The sequence below is a fragment of the Elephantulus edwardii genome, unplaced genomic scaffold, assembly GCF_000299155.1.
Source record: "Elephantulus edwardii isolate Elephantulus edwardi_28Jun2011 unplaced genomic scaffold, EleEdw1.0 scaffold00001, whole genome shotgun sequence".
Lineage (NCBI taxonomy): Eukaryota > Metazoa > Chordata > Mammalia > Macroscelidea > Macroscelididae > Elephantulus > Elephantulus edwardii.
The window spans coordinates 2,004,224-2,018,166 of record NW_006399751.1 but is presented as its reverse complement, the minus strand read 5'-3'; the positions used below and the strand labels follow the sequence as shown (position 1 = coordinate 2,018,166).

The 13,943-nt window shown below is 43.7% G+C and overlaps 1 protein-coding gene across 3 annotated transcripts; it reads right to left on the bottom strand.

Annotated features, from left to right (window-relative positions):
- Positions 1-577: 577 nt before the first annotated feature.
- Positions 578-7,788, bottom strand: IST1 (increased sodium tolerance 1 homolog (yeast)). Of its 3 annotated transcripts, none has more exons than XM_006878636.1 (9): positions 7,689-7,788; positions 7,104-7,284; positions 6,452-6,539; positions 5,652-5,735; positions 5,008-5,118; positions 3,932-4,150; positions 3,290-3,382; positions 2,119-2,167; positions 578-1,137 (listed from the first exon to the last, which is right to left on the bottom strand). In XM_006878636.1, exons 1-9 carry the CDS (start codon positions 7,774-7,776, stop codon positions 938-940), a joined length of 1,113 nt encoding a protein of 370 aa, XP_006878698.1. In that variant the 5' UTR covers positions 7,777-7,788; the 3' UTR covers positions 578-937. The 3 variants fall into 3 exon arrangements, with proteins under 3 accessions (XP_006878698.1, XP_006878700.1, XP_006878699.1); XM_006878637.1 differs by having other exon boundaries at positions 952-1,137; positions 2,119-2,164; positions 3,291-3,382; positions 7,689-7,776; XM_006878638.1 differs by lacking the exon at positions 3,290-3,382 and having other exon boundaries at positions 938-1,137; positions 7,689-7,776.
- Positions 7,789-13,943: the final 6,155 nt, after the last annotated feature.

Sequence of the window (13,943 nt, the reverse complement as noted above, 5' to 3'; positions counted from 1 at the left end):
GGCACCAAAAAAATTCCAAGTTTTTAGAAGTTGCCCTCAATCATAAAGTTTTCAAATGAAAACAGCTACCTCTCTTCTCCTGTAGGATTTCCAGCTCACTACCCAAGAAAGACCTGGGTACTTCAATTAAGGCAGCTGGAAGCCCGCCTTGGCCGTGAATGACAATTTCTGCCCAACAGGTGGCCTGTCCTGCTAGTGATGCAATCCAACAGACTATGCTATAGGGAAAAACAGGAATTTACACAGTGCTGCCCTCGAGTACACAGGACACAGCACTCAAAGCAAAAGGCCACAGAGGGCTCCCTGAGAATCCAGTAGAACTGAGAGGCCATTAACTTTCCCAATTAACCTTGCAACTGGATCCAGGCAGACAGTGCCCCGCAGCGAGGAGTAGTATATGTGTCTATGAGGGCTCAGCTTCCAGGAACCGTTACAATGGCCTCCCAAGTCTTCTCTTTCTCTCCATGTTAGAAAGCAAGAAAACGCATATCTTGACCTTGATTTTTCTCATCAAAAATCCCTCTGACTAGAGAGGGGTATCGAAGTCTGGCACTCGGCATTGAGACCCTTTATGGACTGCTTGTCTCCACTGTCCAGCCAGGGATGGAGCTCTCCTCAGGATGCTTTCACCTTCTCACTCTCTTGTGAAGGGACTGTGGGGCAGACCAGGATAGAACCTGGGTCACACTGACAGGAAATGGACAAGCACAGCTGCCAGCAGCTAGCTGCTCTAGCCTCATAGTCTCCAGTTGTTAGTCTCTTAGGAGCAAGAGAACTGGAAAGCAGCAGAATTTGGCAGAGCAGGAAGAGAGCCCATAGGGAGAGTACACTCAGTGATGATTAATAGATGAAACAGAATTTCATGGAGATTCTTTGTTACAAGGAGAAGCCACTCAGTCCCAACTTCCAGGACTTGGAAGTTGCCTGGTTTAAAGGCCTATGTTTTCTTTTTTAGCTCTTCAAATCTCCGAGAAAGATCATCAAAGTCAATGTCTTCGGAAGCTGAGGTGTTGGCACCAGCAGACGCAGCAGGCAGTGTGTCTGGCACAGACGGCAACTCTGGAAGTACAAAGTTGTCATAGTTCTCTGCAGGCCTGGGAGGCAGCTGTGCAGAGGCTTCTGGCTTGGGTCCAGGGCCTACAAGGACACAGAGTACAGAGTTATAGGTGCCGCAGAAACCAATCCGATCTTCAAAGCCCATCATTCCCTTTTGCCAGGAAAAAGACTCAAAATACAGACAAGTGAAGGAAAAGGCAAATGACAGAAGCTCAAGTCTGAGCCACGACTGATCATGATGAGGTTGAGCAGGACCCATTCTGTTCCTTCGGCCATGAAGTCGCCATGAGCTGGGGCTGGCGTGATAAGCCATTCACAACACACAACAGCAGCTGCCTCTTGGATGAAGAGTGAAGATGCTGGCCGGGAGGGAGCCTGGGGAACTTTACAGGGTGACAGAAATGTTTTCTCCCTTCATGTGGTGACAACATATGTTTACATGTGGTTTTAGTGCTCATCAAACTATTTAAAAGCTGTGCATTTTATTGAATATAAACTATAACTGCACTAAACAGTGGTCTTAAATTTGAAAAATAACCACCCTCTGGTTTATGGATAGTTTTATTTTTGATTGATAAAATTTCCTGATTTGTACATGCACCTATGATTTACTGTATTTTCCCCTCCTCTCTTTCTCTCTCATTGCCATCAAGTCAGAACTAATTTAGACCTGACCATCCAATGGGTTTTCAGAGGCTGTAAATCACATGAGAAGAAACTGCCCATCTTTCTCCCTTGGAGTGGCTGGTGAATGTGAACCACCAAAAGTACCGCCTTTAGGTTAACAGTGTTAACTATTTCCCTATGGACTATGTCACCAGAGTTCCCTAACTCTAACTCCTCTTTTAAAAGGATGTAATTTTTTTTGTTATTTCCTGACACAATGGAAGATGAAGCAGCAGGAAAAGAAAGAAAGAACATGAGGGTGACTGAAAGTAAGTTTGTGTTAACCATATTGCACCTGAGGAAAATTACTATATGCAGTAAGAATGAAAATCGTTTGGCAGGTAGAAGCAGAAAACAGCAAGGGGTTAGTTTTGAGGGTTTCTGATTCATACTCACCAATGATCTGTGTGGAAGAGACAGTCTTATGAGGATTAATGTCATCAACCTAAAACACAAAAGTTGTTAGTAAAGGAAAAAACAGGTACCTTAAAAAAAAAAATAGGTGTTATAAGCCTTGTGTTTTCCAAAAGACAGACTGCTCTCCAAAACCAACAGATAATTCCCCCAAAGAAAGTGCCCCTCCACAGCCTGCACTTCCTCCAAGCAGGTAAATACCATGTTGGTTGTAATAGCAAGGCAGTACAAAAGGAAATTCTTACCATATCTTACCTCCTTTAACACCTTCACCTTTTGGGCAGAAAGAAAACACTAGACTGCTTATAAAGACCACAATCTCAAATACTACATGAAAATCTTCTACCTAGCTCCTAGAGATACTCACAGGCAATGTTTTAATGCATCAAGGTCAAAGCCTAGGAAAATTTCAGACCCAACATAAGTCACGTCAGTCAGAGATAAAAACCAAAGGAAGCAAACAGGAAGCAAGCTCAGGAATAGGTGGATCATTCTAAGTGAATTTGCACAGCAAGTGCCACACCAGTTTTTCTCAGTAAGACAATAGAAATGGATCTCAGTAGGCATATGTACAAACAGAAAAAACATGTGATCAACCAGGGTGATCAACCAAGTGAACAACCCAAGTTCTAACAATCACCTAAGGTTCAAGGCATTATTAATTACCGACACCTTATTTGTCAATTATAGCAAGTTCTGACTACAAGTCAAAATATTTATTTCTAAAGGCAGAAATGTATTTAATGGATACTTCAGTTTAAGACAAAAATTTGGTAACCACTATTCCTTTCCATGAATGCTAAGAACTTGTAAAATTGCTATTTATTTTGATATTCTAATATTAGAGCAGTGCCAGCTCAACTTGATTCTCAGCTTAGTTGATCAAGGAAATGACTGGTGATGAGCCCTCCTAGAGTCTTCTCAGATCTGCAGTGCCTCCCTGATTCCTGGCTTAATTGCTAACAAAGCATTGCCACCACCTGAGGCTGCCACCACTCCTCATTTCCAGGGAAGCGTGAAAGCAACAGAAAAATCCCAAAGCAAAACCAAGATTACGAGCTGATTAAAACTTTGCCTTCCCTGTGGCCATTAATTTGCTCTCTTCATGGGGATTCACTCTCCTGCAGCTTATAAAAGAGGCTCAGGCACTTACAGATTCATACGATGGGGGAGTAGCTGGAATCTGAGGTGGATGAATATTGGGAAAGGCCTGATAAGTCCCCACTGGCAATCCATTGAAATCCGACTGCAAGAGGAGAAAGGAAACATGAGAGAGACTACCCTCTATTTGTGATTTCTGAAGTTTGTATGTGTCTGGAAGAGAAGAATGTATGTATCTTTAAGAGCTCTACAAGAAAAATAATGCTCTGCAAGAGCCATATACAGACAGGATGACAGATTTTTAAAGATCAGTAGCCAAAAAGCTGTTTATTAATTCACTATATCAACTGCTTCAATGTGTACAAGAGAAAAGTTTAATCAAGACTTCCTAACAAGAATACAGTCTATGGAGGAAACCTGTCTACCTAGTAATAACTAGCAGTTAATTGATTTAGGGAAATATACAAGCAATAGTCCCTAAAGGTATTGAGGTAAACCTGTATGAAAAGAGTGCTCCAAAGACTTTCTATAAATCCCAATGATAAATTATTCTCTCCTACAATACGATGTCTAGACTAATAGGAAATATTCTTACTGTTAAATCTTGACAGCCTGAAATTCTTGAGTACATTCAGAGTCGACTTATCACTTCTTAAAATTCTAGAGTTTACATTCAGACTATGAGTATACTTACCGGTCCCTTTGGAGGAGGATATGAGAAAGGAGAACCAGGAGATGGCATGGGCATTGGCATGGGCATCGGCATGGGCACTGGTACTGTTCCTTCAGGGCCACCAATTGGTGCAGTAAATCCACCACCACCTCCTCCTCCTCTTCCAGGGCCACCTTTCTTCACATCATCTGTGAATCCAACATCAATAAGATCTGTCTCTACCCCAGGGGGAGCTTCTGCCTGAGAAAAAGAGAAACCCATACTATTAACTCATGTTGCAGGTCAGGTTCCCCAGGAAGCAAACTAAGGTGGAGATTAACATGAACGTTTACTGACGTACACCTGTTGGGAAAGTGAGGGAAGCCAGCTGGTTAGAGAAAGATGTCTCAGTGCAATGTAGCCACAACAGTGGTCTTGATCTACATCCTAGGGAGCTGTATGAGCTCAAACAGACCTAGAGATGGGTCCACAATTTTCAAGAGGGCTTCGTCAAGAAAGAGTTGTGACTCTGGGTGCTGCAGCACTCTCCAACTGAGGACATCTCTATAGTCTTCTGCTATATTTGAGTCATCAGTACCCTCAAGAGTAAGGATAATAAGGAAGCACTTCTATCGTGAAATGGAGAGCAGAGATGTCTGAGCAGCAAACTAAAGTCTCTACTATACTCTCAACCTTAACTGCTGAACATTATTTGCCTTTTTGTCCTCGTATACTGTAAGCCTCTTCAGGACAGGACCTTGTTTTATTTTGTCTCTAGTCTCAGCTTTCTGTGCACTGCCTGGAATTCAGGCCATGCCCTCTTACCCACAGCGGAACTCTCAATTCCTTGACCTTAACAACGAAGTAAAAAGAATCCCATACTTCACATTTGTATCAAGGTTTCTATTTTCTCAGAGGACTTCCAGTCACCCATCCAACCTGGTCCTTAACATTTGGATATGCAGGCACACTTATTGTCACTCAGTAAGGCACTAACTGGGCAAAGGATTAAACTCCCACATACAAACTTAAGCTACTGAAGAGAATATGATCGATATTCAAAGGCGATTGTATCTAAAGACTTGTTTCCCTTTCTTTCTGTGACATTCTAAACTTACCATGACAACAGAGTCAGGCTCATAGGGCACATTGTAGTTCTTGGCAATTTCAATCAGATATCTCTCCACCAGGATTTTGGGTGGCGCTTCCACACTTAGTTTGTGCATTAGCTGTAAGTAAAAGAACCAGGAGTAAACGAAGATGCATCTATACCAAACAGCCTGATCTTAAATTAACTAAATTCTGTTGTTCTCAAAATTTCTGGCAAAATTAAGGAAAAATGAGGCTTAGAGCACATAAATGATTTCTGCGTTACAAAGCGGATTCTCTAGTTAAATAAGGTGGTGTGTTGATAAAAGACTCCTATCTGCTGTCTCTGTGTGATTTCACCAAACTTCCTCCATATAACTCACTTCTACATCCACTAATGACGCAAAGGAAAAATAGTGAGACATAAAACCTAGGGAGGAAGTTAGGAATGGCACAGAGTACCATGATCAGAAGTATACAGCAGGCCATGATCAGAAGTATACAGCAGGCCAGGGGTGGATACTGACTGAACTGTCAGCCACATATCCCGCCTTCCCACCCTGACTGTGAAGTGACCTCACTCTTTAGTGTCCACATTCTGAATCACTACAGGCAATACAGTAGCATCCTCCCGCCCTGTCCACTGCTCATGCTTAACCAACACATTCATTACCCTGTCATTCACAGTCCCAATCTGGTTGGTTCTACATAACTTGCCATATTCTTTGCTATACTTGGCACAGAGCTGATCAGCAACCTACAGACAAAAAGAAAGATAAAAGTAAAAACCACTCCTGTAGACTGACCCAGTCATCCTATAAGCATGCTTCACTACAGAATCTATAAACACTGATGTCTGTAAAACATTAACGGTCCACATTAATTCATTTGTCCAACCTTTGAAGATTATGTGCCCAACATTACTATAAGCAATAGGTTATGCAATATAAGATGATGATGAGTATGAAAAAAAAAATTTAAAAAAACAAAAACGATGATGAACTACTCCTACTCTTACGGAGATCTGAGGAAAATAACGGTTTACATTCACCAATCTTTTCAACTCATTGCTGTTGAGTCAGAAATGACTCACAGTTGACCCTCTAGTAGGTTTTAAGAGGCTGTAAGTCACACAGGAAGAGATTCCCACTTAGTCATAGTATTCCTTAGAGGCAAGAATGGTGAAATGTCATCTCACATATTTTGGGCACTCTGTCATAAGGGTCAGTCCCTGGAGAGAGAGACAATGCTAGGATAGGTAGGGGGTCACTAAAATAGAGGGAGACCCTCAACCAGATGAACTGCAACAATGAGCTTCAGTAAGGCAGGGATTGTGAGGATGGCACACGATAGGTAAGGTTCAGATTTTGTTGTTTTTGGATCATTGTGAATCATAGCTGACAGACCCTATCAACAACAATCTTTTCAACAATAAGAAAAACTAAAGACATCAGTGAAATTGGTTGTACTTACTATTTTCAACTCGGCCACTTCTGACTGGAGTCGAGGAGCAGCCCAAATCAATGTAGACACAGATTCAGCCAAACCAGTATCCAGTTCTCTAATCAACAAGAAGAATTATTAAAAATTTAACATTTTGTAAAACAAGCTAACAAAATCCCAGCCTTTGAAGATGAGAGTTGATAGTGTCTAAAGCTCAGTCAGAAATTTCAATTAATTCTTACAACAGTTTTGGACTTCTAGCCATTAACAACACCATCTCATTTCACTTTTGGAGAAACTCAAACATAGAAATGCTTCCTCAAGCAAGGCCAGGAAATGACTGAGTTACAATTCAAATCTGGCCCTCTTTCTACATTGACAGTAGACCATCAGGCAACCGTAGGAAAAAATTCCTTAGACGGGGAAAGTAATCCCCCTATGTATGGAAAAGATTGGCACTACACATTTCTAAAATTCTAGAAGTGAGTTGGGTCTATAAAAATATCTTACTTCGGGGAGCTCTGGTGGCCTAGTGGCAAGAAACTGCACTGCAATCCCAGAGGCGACCCGTTCGAATCCACCAGGCGCTCTGCCGGGGAAGGAGGGACAATCTCCTCCTGTACCAGTCAGATCTGATTTGACGGTACACACAAATAATAAAAAAGATTAAAAAAAATCTTACTTCATAGATTGGATGAGGCCAAACCGAGCCAACAGCAGGTCGCAGTACAGCTCCAGGATCTCCATGGCCTCCACAAGGTAGTCTTCCCGGATAATGTGCTCCACTCGGATCCGAGCGCGTTCATCTTTCCCAGCAGCCAGGTAGTCTGCAATCTCCTTCCTCGCTTTCTGGGCCAGTTCCGCTAAGGCACAAATTCATCCTAGTCACTTAACGGTAGTACACTGGGTCCTGCCCCAGAGGGCCACTCCAAGAGAGAGAAATAAGGTCCTTTTGTGATATTCTAGCTCACGCTCCATCCACGTTCCCTTAGTAAATCTAGTGTAGAATCTGCTTTGTCTAGGTAAAGATACTGACAGGCAGAAATTCTCACCTGGGAGTTATCTTTACCTATTCCACAAAAACTGGGAATGTGCCTTCATTTGGAATAAAGTGATTCAATCCTACTAGCATTACTCAACCTCCGAAAAGCATCCAAAGTTTAAAAGTTGTGGGCTTCTTAAGACTTCATAGCACTGGTCTGACAGCCTCATTATTGAAATGCTGTATTTTGGAAAAGAAATGAAAAGGCAATCATAGACAACTCACTTTTTTTTTTCTCCAGTAATTTAAGACGATTTATAACTAATCTCAAATTGACTCGTAAACGCTCAGCTTTAAATCCAGAGCCCAGCATGTTGTGCTGTTCCTCCTAGGGGGACAGAAAAAAAAAAAAAAAAGACAAACAGAATGACAATTTTGAAGTTAGAATTAGTTCAGGAATTAACATTTCTTTGTGGACTACCGCACAAAATAAACCACATGAGTTTTCTAATACAGGAAAATGGCATTAATCGGTTCACATGCTAAATGAAAAGTCAGTTTGAACACACCAGCTGCTCCATGGGAAGACATAGCAGCCTGCTTTCTTTTTTAGATTTAAAGCTTCTGAAACCCTGTGGGGAAGTTCAACTCTTGTCCTATAGGGTTGCTATGAATTTTAATATATGACGATGGTTTTAAGCAGAGCAGAGCTTCAGCACTTGGCTGTTAACCAAAAGGTCAGCAGTTTGAACTCACTAGTTGCTCCACAAGAGAAAGTCCGGTCTGCTTCCATACAATCTTCTATCTGTGGAAAGAAACCCTACCGACCACTTTTACTCTAGCCAAGCATGTTGCTGTGAGTCAGAATCGACTAGACAACAGTGGGACTTTTTGTTTTGATTGCTTTACTTTAGGTAGTGCAAGGAGTCCTGAGTGAAACAGAAGGCTACCAATCCGAAGAAATGGCAATTCAGTCCACCCAGTCACCTCAGAAGGCCTGCTGATCTACTTCTCAAAAACAGCCACTGAAAACAACGTATATATGCCTGGACTCAACACACAGAGGCTGCTGAGTCAGAATCAATTTGATGGCAACTGGTAACGATAGTGAACATTTCAAAGTATTTTGTTAAACTAGATCTTCTGAAGTGATTTTAATTTTTAAATTAAATAGACTATGCATAATTGGGACTTAGTTTAAAACAACACAGCTTAAAATTGAGCAAACTAGAGCTGGAGATTCTAAAGCTCCTTCACATTTACATATCACGGAGGCACAAGAAAGAGAATGAAAATGAAAACATCAACCTAAAGGCAACCGGTTCAAATCCACCAGCTGCTACATGGGAGAAAGCTGGGCAATCGCCTCCCACGCCTCTGAAAACCCACTGAGGGGTCAGCTATAGGTTGGACTGGATTCTATGGTACATAACAATTTGGCCCAAACAATATTACCTTTAAAAGTAGAACTTAAAAACAGTAGTTTACAAACTACACTGGCTTTTCATTCAATCAGTCATACAATTTTTTTATTCCTTCCTCTTGTGTACCATCAAATCTGATCCAGTTGGCATAGTGCACCTCCTTTTCCAATGGAGCATCGGGTGGATTCGAATCACCCGCCTTCAGGATTGCAGTGCAGCTTCTTGCCACTAGGCCACCAGAGCTCTCTCAAATTCATATACTTTAAAACATTAATTACAACTTAATGAATTACAATATCTGATCAGCTCCTTATTACATAATGCCTTAACCTTTACCCAATTTATCTACTTACTAATTTTTAATCCTCTTTTCTTCCATTCCCACCCCTGGTTACCAAAGAACTGGGTTAATTTTAAATGTAATACAATGAGGTTTCATAGCACTTTTCTGTCTTCTAATGACTACCAAACTTTCTCACAGCAGAAGATGTGGTTCTGAGGAAGTTGTGAGAAGTGTCCCATCAACAAATGTTTGTATATTACACTACTGTTAGGTGTTGACAAGTACAACTGTCAAGTGGTCCTATGAACAACAGATTTGAGCCCTATCCTGTGCTATCCTCACATTCTGACACACTCAAACCTACTGCTGTAGTCACTGTGTCAATCCACCTGCTTGAGGGTCTCTCTCTCCTTCACCATCCCTCCACCTTTCCAAGCATGATGTCCTTCTCGATGGAATAACTTCTGGTAACATGGCCAAAGTATATGAGATGATGCTTTATTATCTTTGTATCCAAGGAAGTCTCTGGCTACACCTTCTCTAAGACATGTATGTTTGTTCTTTTGGCAGCCCATAGGATATTCAGTACTCTTCTCAAACACCAGAGTTCAAAGGTATCAGTAATTCCTCCTTCATCCTTATTCACTGTCCAGCTTTCAGATGCATAGCAAGTGACTGAAAAGACCAGGGCGTGAACCAGGAGCATTAGTCCTCAAACTGACATCAATGCTCCTCCAAAATCTCTAATGCCAAGCAGACTTTCAAGTGCGTGCAGGGACCCCAGGAACAATGGATCTAAACCTTATGTTGTTGTTATGTGCCGTCGAGTCGCTTGCGACTCATACCGACTCTATGTACAACAGCCCTAAACTCTGCACTGTCCTGTACCAATCGCACTGTCTCTGACACACCCATCCCGATTACCCCAGTCACTGACTCAATCCACCTTAGGTTTAAGAAAACCTAAACCTTATACATACACCATTCTAAAGTTTCATTGAGGGAGCCTGGGGGCTGAGTCATAAGGAGTTGCACTGCCAACCCAAAGGCATATAGTTCAAATCCTCCATCTGCTTCAGGAGAATGATGGACAATCGCCTCCTCCAAAAACCCTCAGAAGAGTCAATGAGTTGACTGCGATGGTGGTGGTGATAGTTGTTATGTACCATCAAGTTGGAACCAACTCATAACTGACCCTCCAGTGGGTTTTCACATGGGAAAAGACTAGTCGTTTTTGTTCCATGGAATAACTGGGGGATCTGTACCATGTGTCTGTGTTGGCAGCACAACTTCTTACCACTGAGCCACCAGTGCTTCTGGACTTAAACACTATATAACAACACTTTATTATTAAAAAACACATATATAACATACACATATATTTGTTGTTGTTAGGGGCCAACTATTACTAATAGTGACTCTATAAACAAGAGATCTGAACTCTGCCCTATGGTGTGCACCTATGATATGCCTGAGCCCACTGTCACAGGCACTGGGCCGGTTTGTATCTATAATGGAGTTCTGCTGGGTAGTCTGGGGGGCGTTCTGGTGCTAATCCAACCGCAGCACCTCTCTGGTGATTCCGATCCACCAGTGCCTCTGGGGTTGGGGGAAGACAGGCAGACTCCTCCTCAGTGATGTAAATCCTCTGGAGGGTCACCTAGGAGTTGTTTCCAACTTGACAGCAATGAGGTATATGACTGGTGGTAGGGTATAGGTGAAATAAAGTTGGTCATAAATATACTGATGATTGTTGAAGCTGGGGAAGGAATATGGAAATCCACTGGAAATTCATCATATTCTTTTCCTGTTTGATATTTTCTGTAAATAAAAAGTTAAATAGAAAAATTTCCAAGGGGAACGGTTTAGACCTTAGTTGTACTAGCAGAGTGAAGACAGCTGTATCTTTCTTCATTTCCTACAGTTCTATTAGAATTAATCGGCAGCTCCTGGGCTGTCATCCTTAGAAAAGTTAATGCTGTGAGTTTCACGTCTCCAACACCCCGGAAGAGGGAAGTTGAGAACACAAAGGGAGACGAGGGCAGGGCCACCGGCTGCAGACAAGATCTCACCAACACACACAAAGCTCTTTGTCTAAATGAAAATAAAACATGGCAACTCCCCCCCCCCCCGGTCAAAGGGGTCCCAAGCTCGGGGCTCGAAGGAACAAAGCCAGCGAGAGAAGCGGCCATCCCACCCTGGACGCTGCCAGCCTCCCGCGGACACTGCAGACGCAGATCGCTCTCCAGACCAGAGGGGTGCGGGATCGCCATCAAAGCCCAGGTCCATTCTGTACCGCCCCCCCCCGGGGCCGGAGGTAAGGTCGCGGGATTCCCGCCTCTGGGAAGAGAGAGACATCGAGGGATCGGAGAGTTTGGGGGGTCCTAGCGTCCAGCACTAGCGGTCGCCAAGCGGCTCCGGGTCACACCACGCCCCCTAGGCCTCCGGCCTCCCGCTGCGCCCTCGCCCCCTCCGGCCTGACGTCGGGCCTGGATCCCTAGTCCGGGATCCTCTTTCTCATCTGTCACGTCCAAGGTGGGATCTTTCTATATCGAGAGTGCAGAGTGAGGGGCTCTAAATCAGGAAACCAAAGACCCCAGGCGCTGACGATGCCACACTCACCTAAGTCCAAGCCAGACGAAGAACCGTAAAGGGCCGGGCTTCGGGTTCGAGACTCAGCATCCAAGATGGCGGCTCCCCGGGTTTCACTACAGCGCTCCCGGCGGAGGGATCCGCGGGGCCGAGCCAGTGACGCCGTTCTTTCCAGGGATTGGCTGGAATGCCGCCGCCGCCGACACCTCCGCCCTCGAGCGCCGCGAGGCTGCTCCTCGCGCGGCCGGGAACTACTTCCTGCGGTGGAGCCCGGGCCAGCGCTGCGCGTCACGCCTGAGTCACCCGCGCGAGGTGCGTTCTCCTTACCTGTCTCTCCCGGGCCGATGGCGGGGCTATTCCGGGCGCTCTGTCTTGTTTCTTCTCCCTCGCCGTGACCTGAGCCCTTTTTACTTGGTTCCCGTCTCTGGCAAAACCAGCTCCAGATTTGCTTTGTTCTCAGCCCCGCTCTGCTCGCCCTCCAGGACTTTCTGCCCTGTCTCTCCTCCTTGCGAACTTGCACCCCCCTCTGTAAACCCACCACTGTCCGTTCCACTCTTCGGCCCCCTCCGTTAGTCACCCACTGTATCTCCCGTCTCCGTCTACCCGCCCTGGTTCTCTTCAAAGATTCCGATTCAACCGGACCCTTTGAACCAGAATCTCTGGGACCTGTGTTTTCTCACCCCCCACCTTCTCTGGCTTTTCACCTCTTCTCTGTAACTAGAGGAACTTTTTATTTATTTCACTTGCTTGTCTCGTTCCTGTTTGTAGCTTGAGAATTACACTTTCAGTTTAGCAGTAGGACTCGTGGCTTCCAGAAGGAAGTCAGTCATTCCCTTGCCCGCCCCGTCGATAGAGACTAAACTAAAAGAAGGGGGTGGGGGAGACGGACGGAGGGTTGCGATTCAATAGATTCTGACTTTTCAGGACCCCACAGAGCACAGAATTCCTCTTTGGGAAGGGCTGTTGGGTTCCAGCCCGGACCTTTTGGTTAGGAGCTAAGTGCTTAAGCACTGAGCCCCTGGATGCATTTACTTCTACTTCTCATTGCCAAGGCGTCAGAACCGATTTAGCTGACCTTCCCTCGGGTTTCACAGGCTGTGGATGGCACTGGAATAGATTGCCCATCTTTCTGTCACAGAAGCTTATAGTGGATTCGAACAGACAGGTATTGACCTTTGAATTAGTAGCGTGTTTCCATCCATGCACACTATACCAAGAGAATTTCCTAGGCCGAGGCCAAAACTCTTGATTTGCTAGATTGTGACGAGTACCAATAATCACGTGGGCTGCCTAAAGAACAAACAAATCTGCTTTGGAGAGAGTGCAACTAGGGTGCTGCTTAGAAGCAAGAATGGTGAAGATACATAGTCATTTTGTTACAAGATAAAGGATTGAAGTGAAAATTGACTAAAGATTAAACCTATTTAGAGATAACAGCATCTGATGAAATGTGGGGTGGATTTAGTTTCAGTCCGAATACAAATAAAGTAACTACAAAAGACATTTTTTAGACAATTATAGTTATTTTTAGGTATTTATTATATTTTATTCTATATAGGTATTAGTTGACAGATAACAGAATTCTTTTGCCAGGTGTAAAATACGGCATAGAGGTTTTAAAAGGAAATACCTTCTTTCTTTTGTAAGATGTGTATATTGTGCTCGCCTCAGTAGCACATATACTCAAATAGGAACAATACAGAGGTTAGCATGGCCCTTGCACAAGGATGACGCACAAATTCGTGAAGCATTCCACATTATTTTTTTTTTTTAAAAAAAAGTATACAAAGGGGATAAAATGGCTATAAAATCAACTCCATATCATGGGGTAAAATTAGAAAATAGTACATGTACAAATTTTAGTAAAATGGGAGCTCTCTACTTGAAAACTGGCTATAAAGAGTAAAAAGTCAAAGCAGATCCAGTAGAGTGAAGCATTATCTACTACATGACTGAAGAAAAAGTCAACCAATGGAAAAAAAGTCATCCAGATTTCACAGCCTGTGAATCCTATGGAGTCTGAATCCATCCTGTTGCCATGGAGATACAGGGCCTTACGTGGCCAAAGGGACCTGCCCTTGGTTCCTAATCTACAGGTTAGCCATTGGAGTCCATCCAGGGCCACAATAAAAGAAAAGTCTGGGCATCTGCTTCTGTAAAGGCCATTGTTGGGTGCTGTGCAGTCAGTTCTAGCACTTTGGAGCAGTTCTACTCCATAGCTCAAAAGGTTGCTGTGAGTTG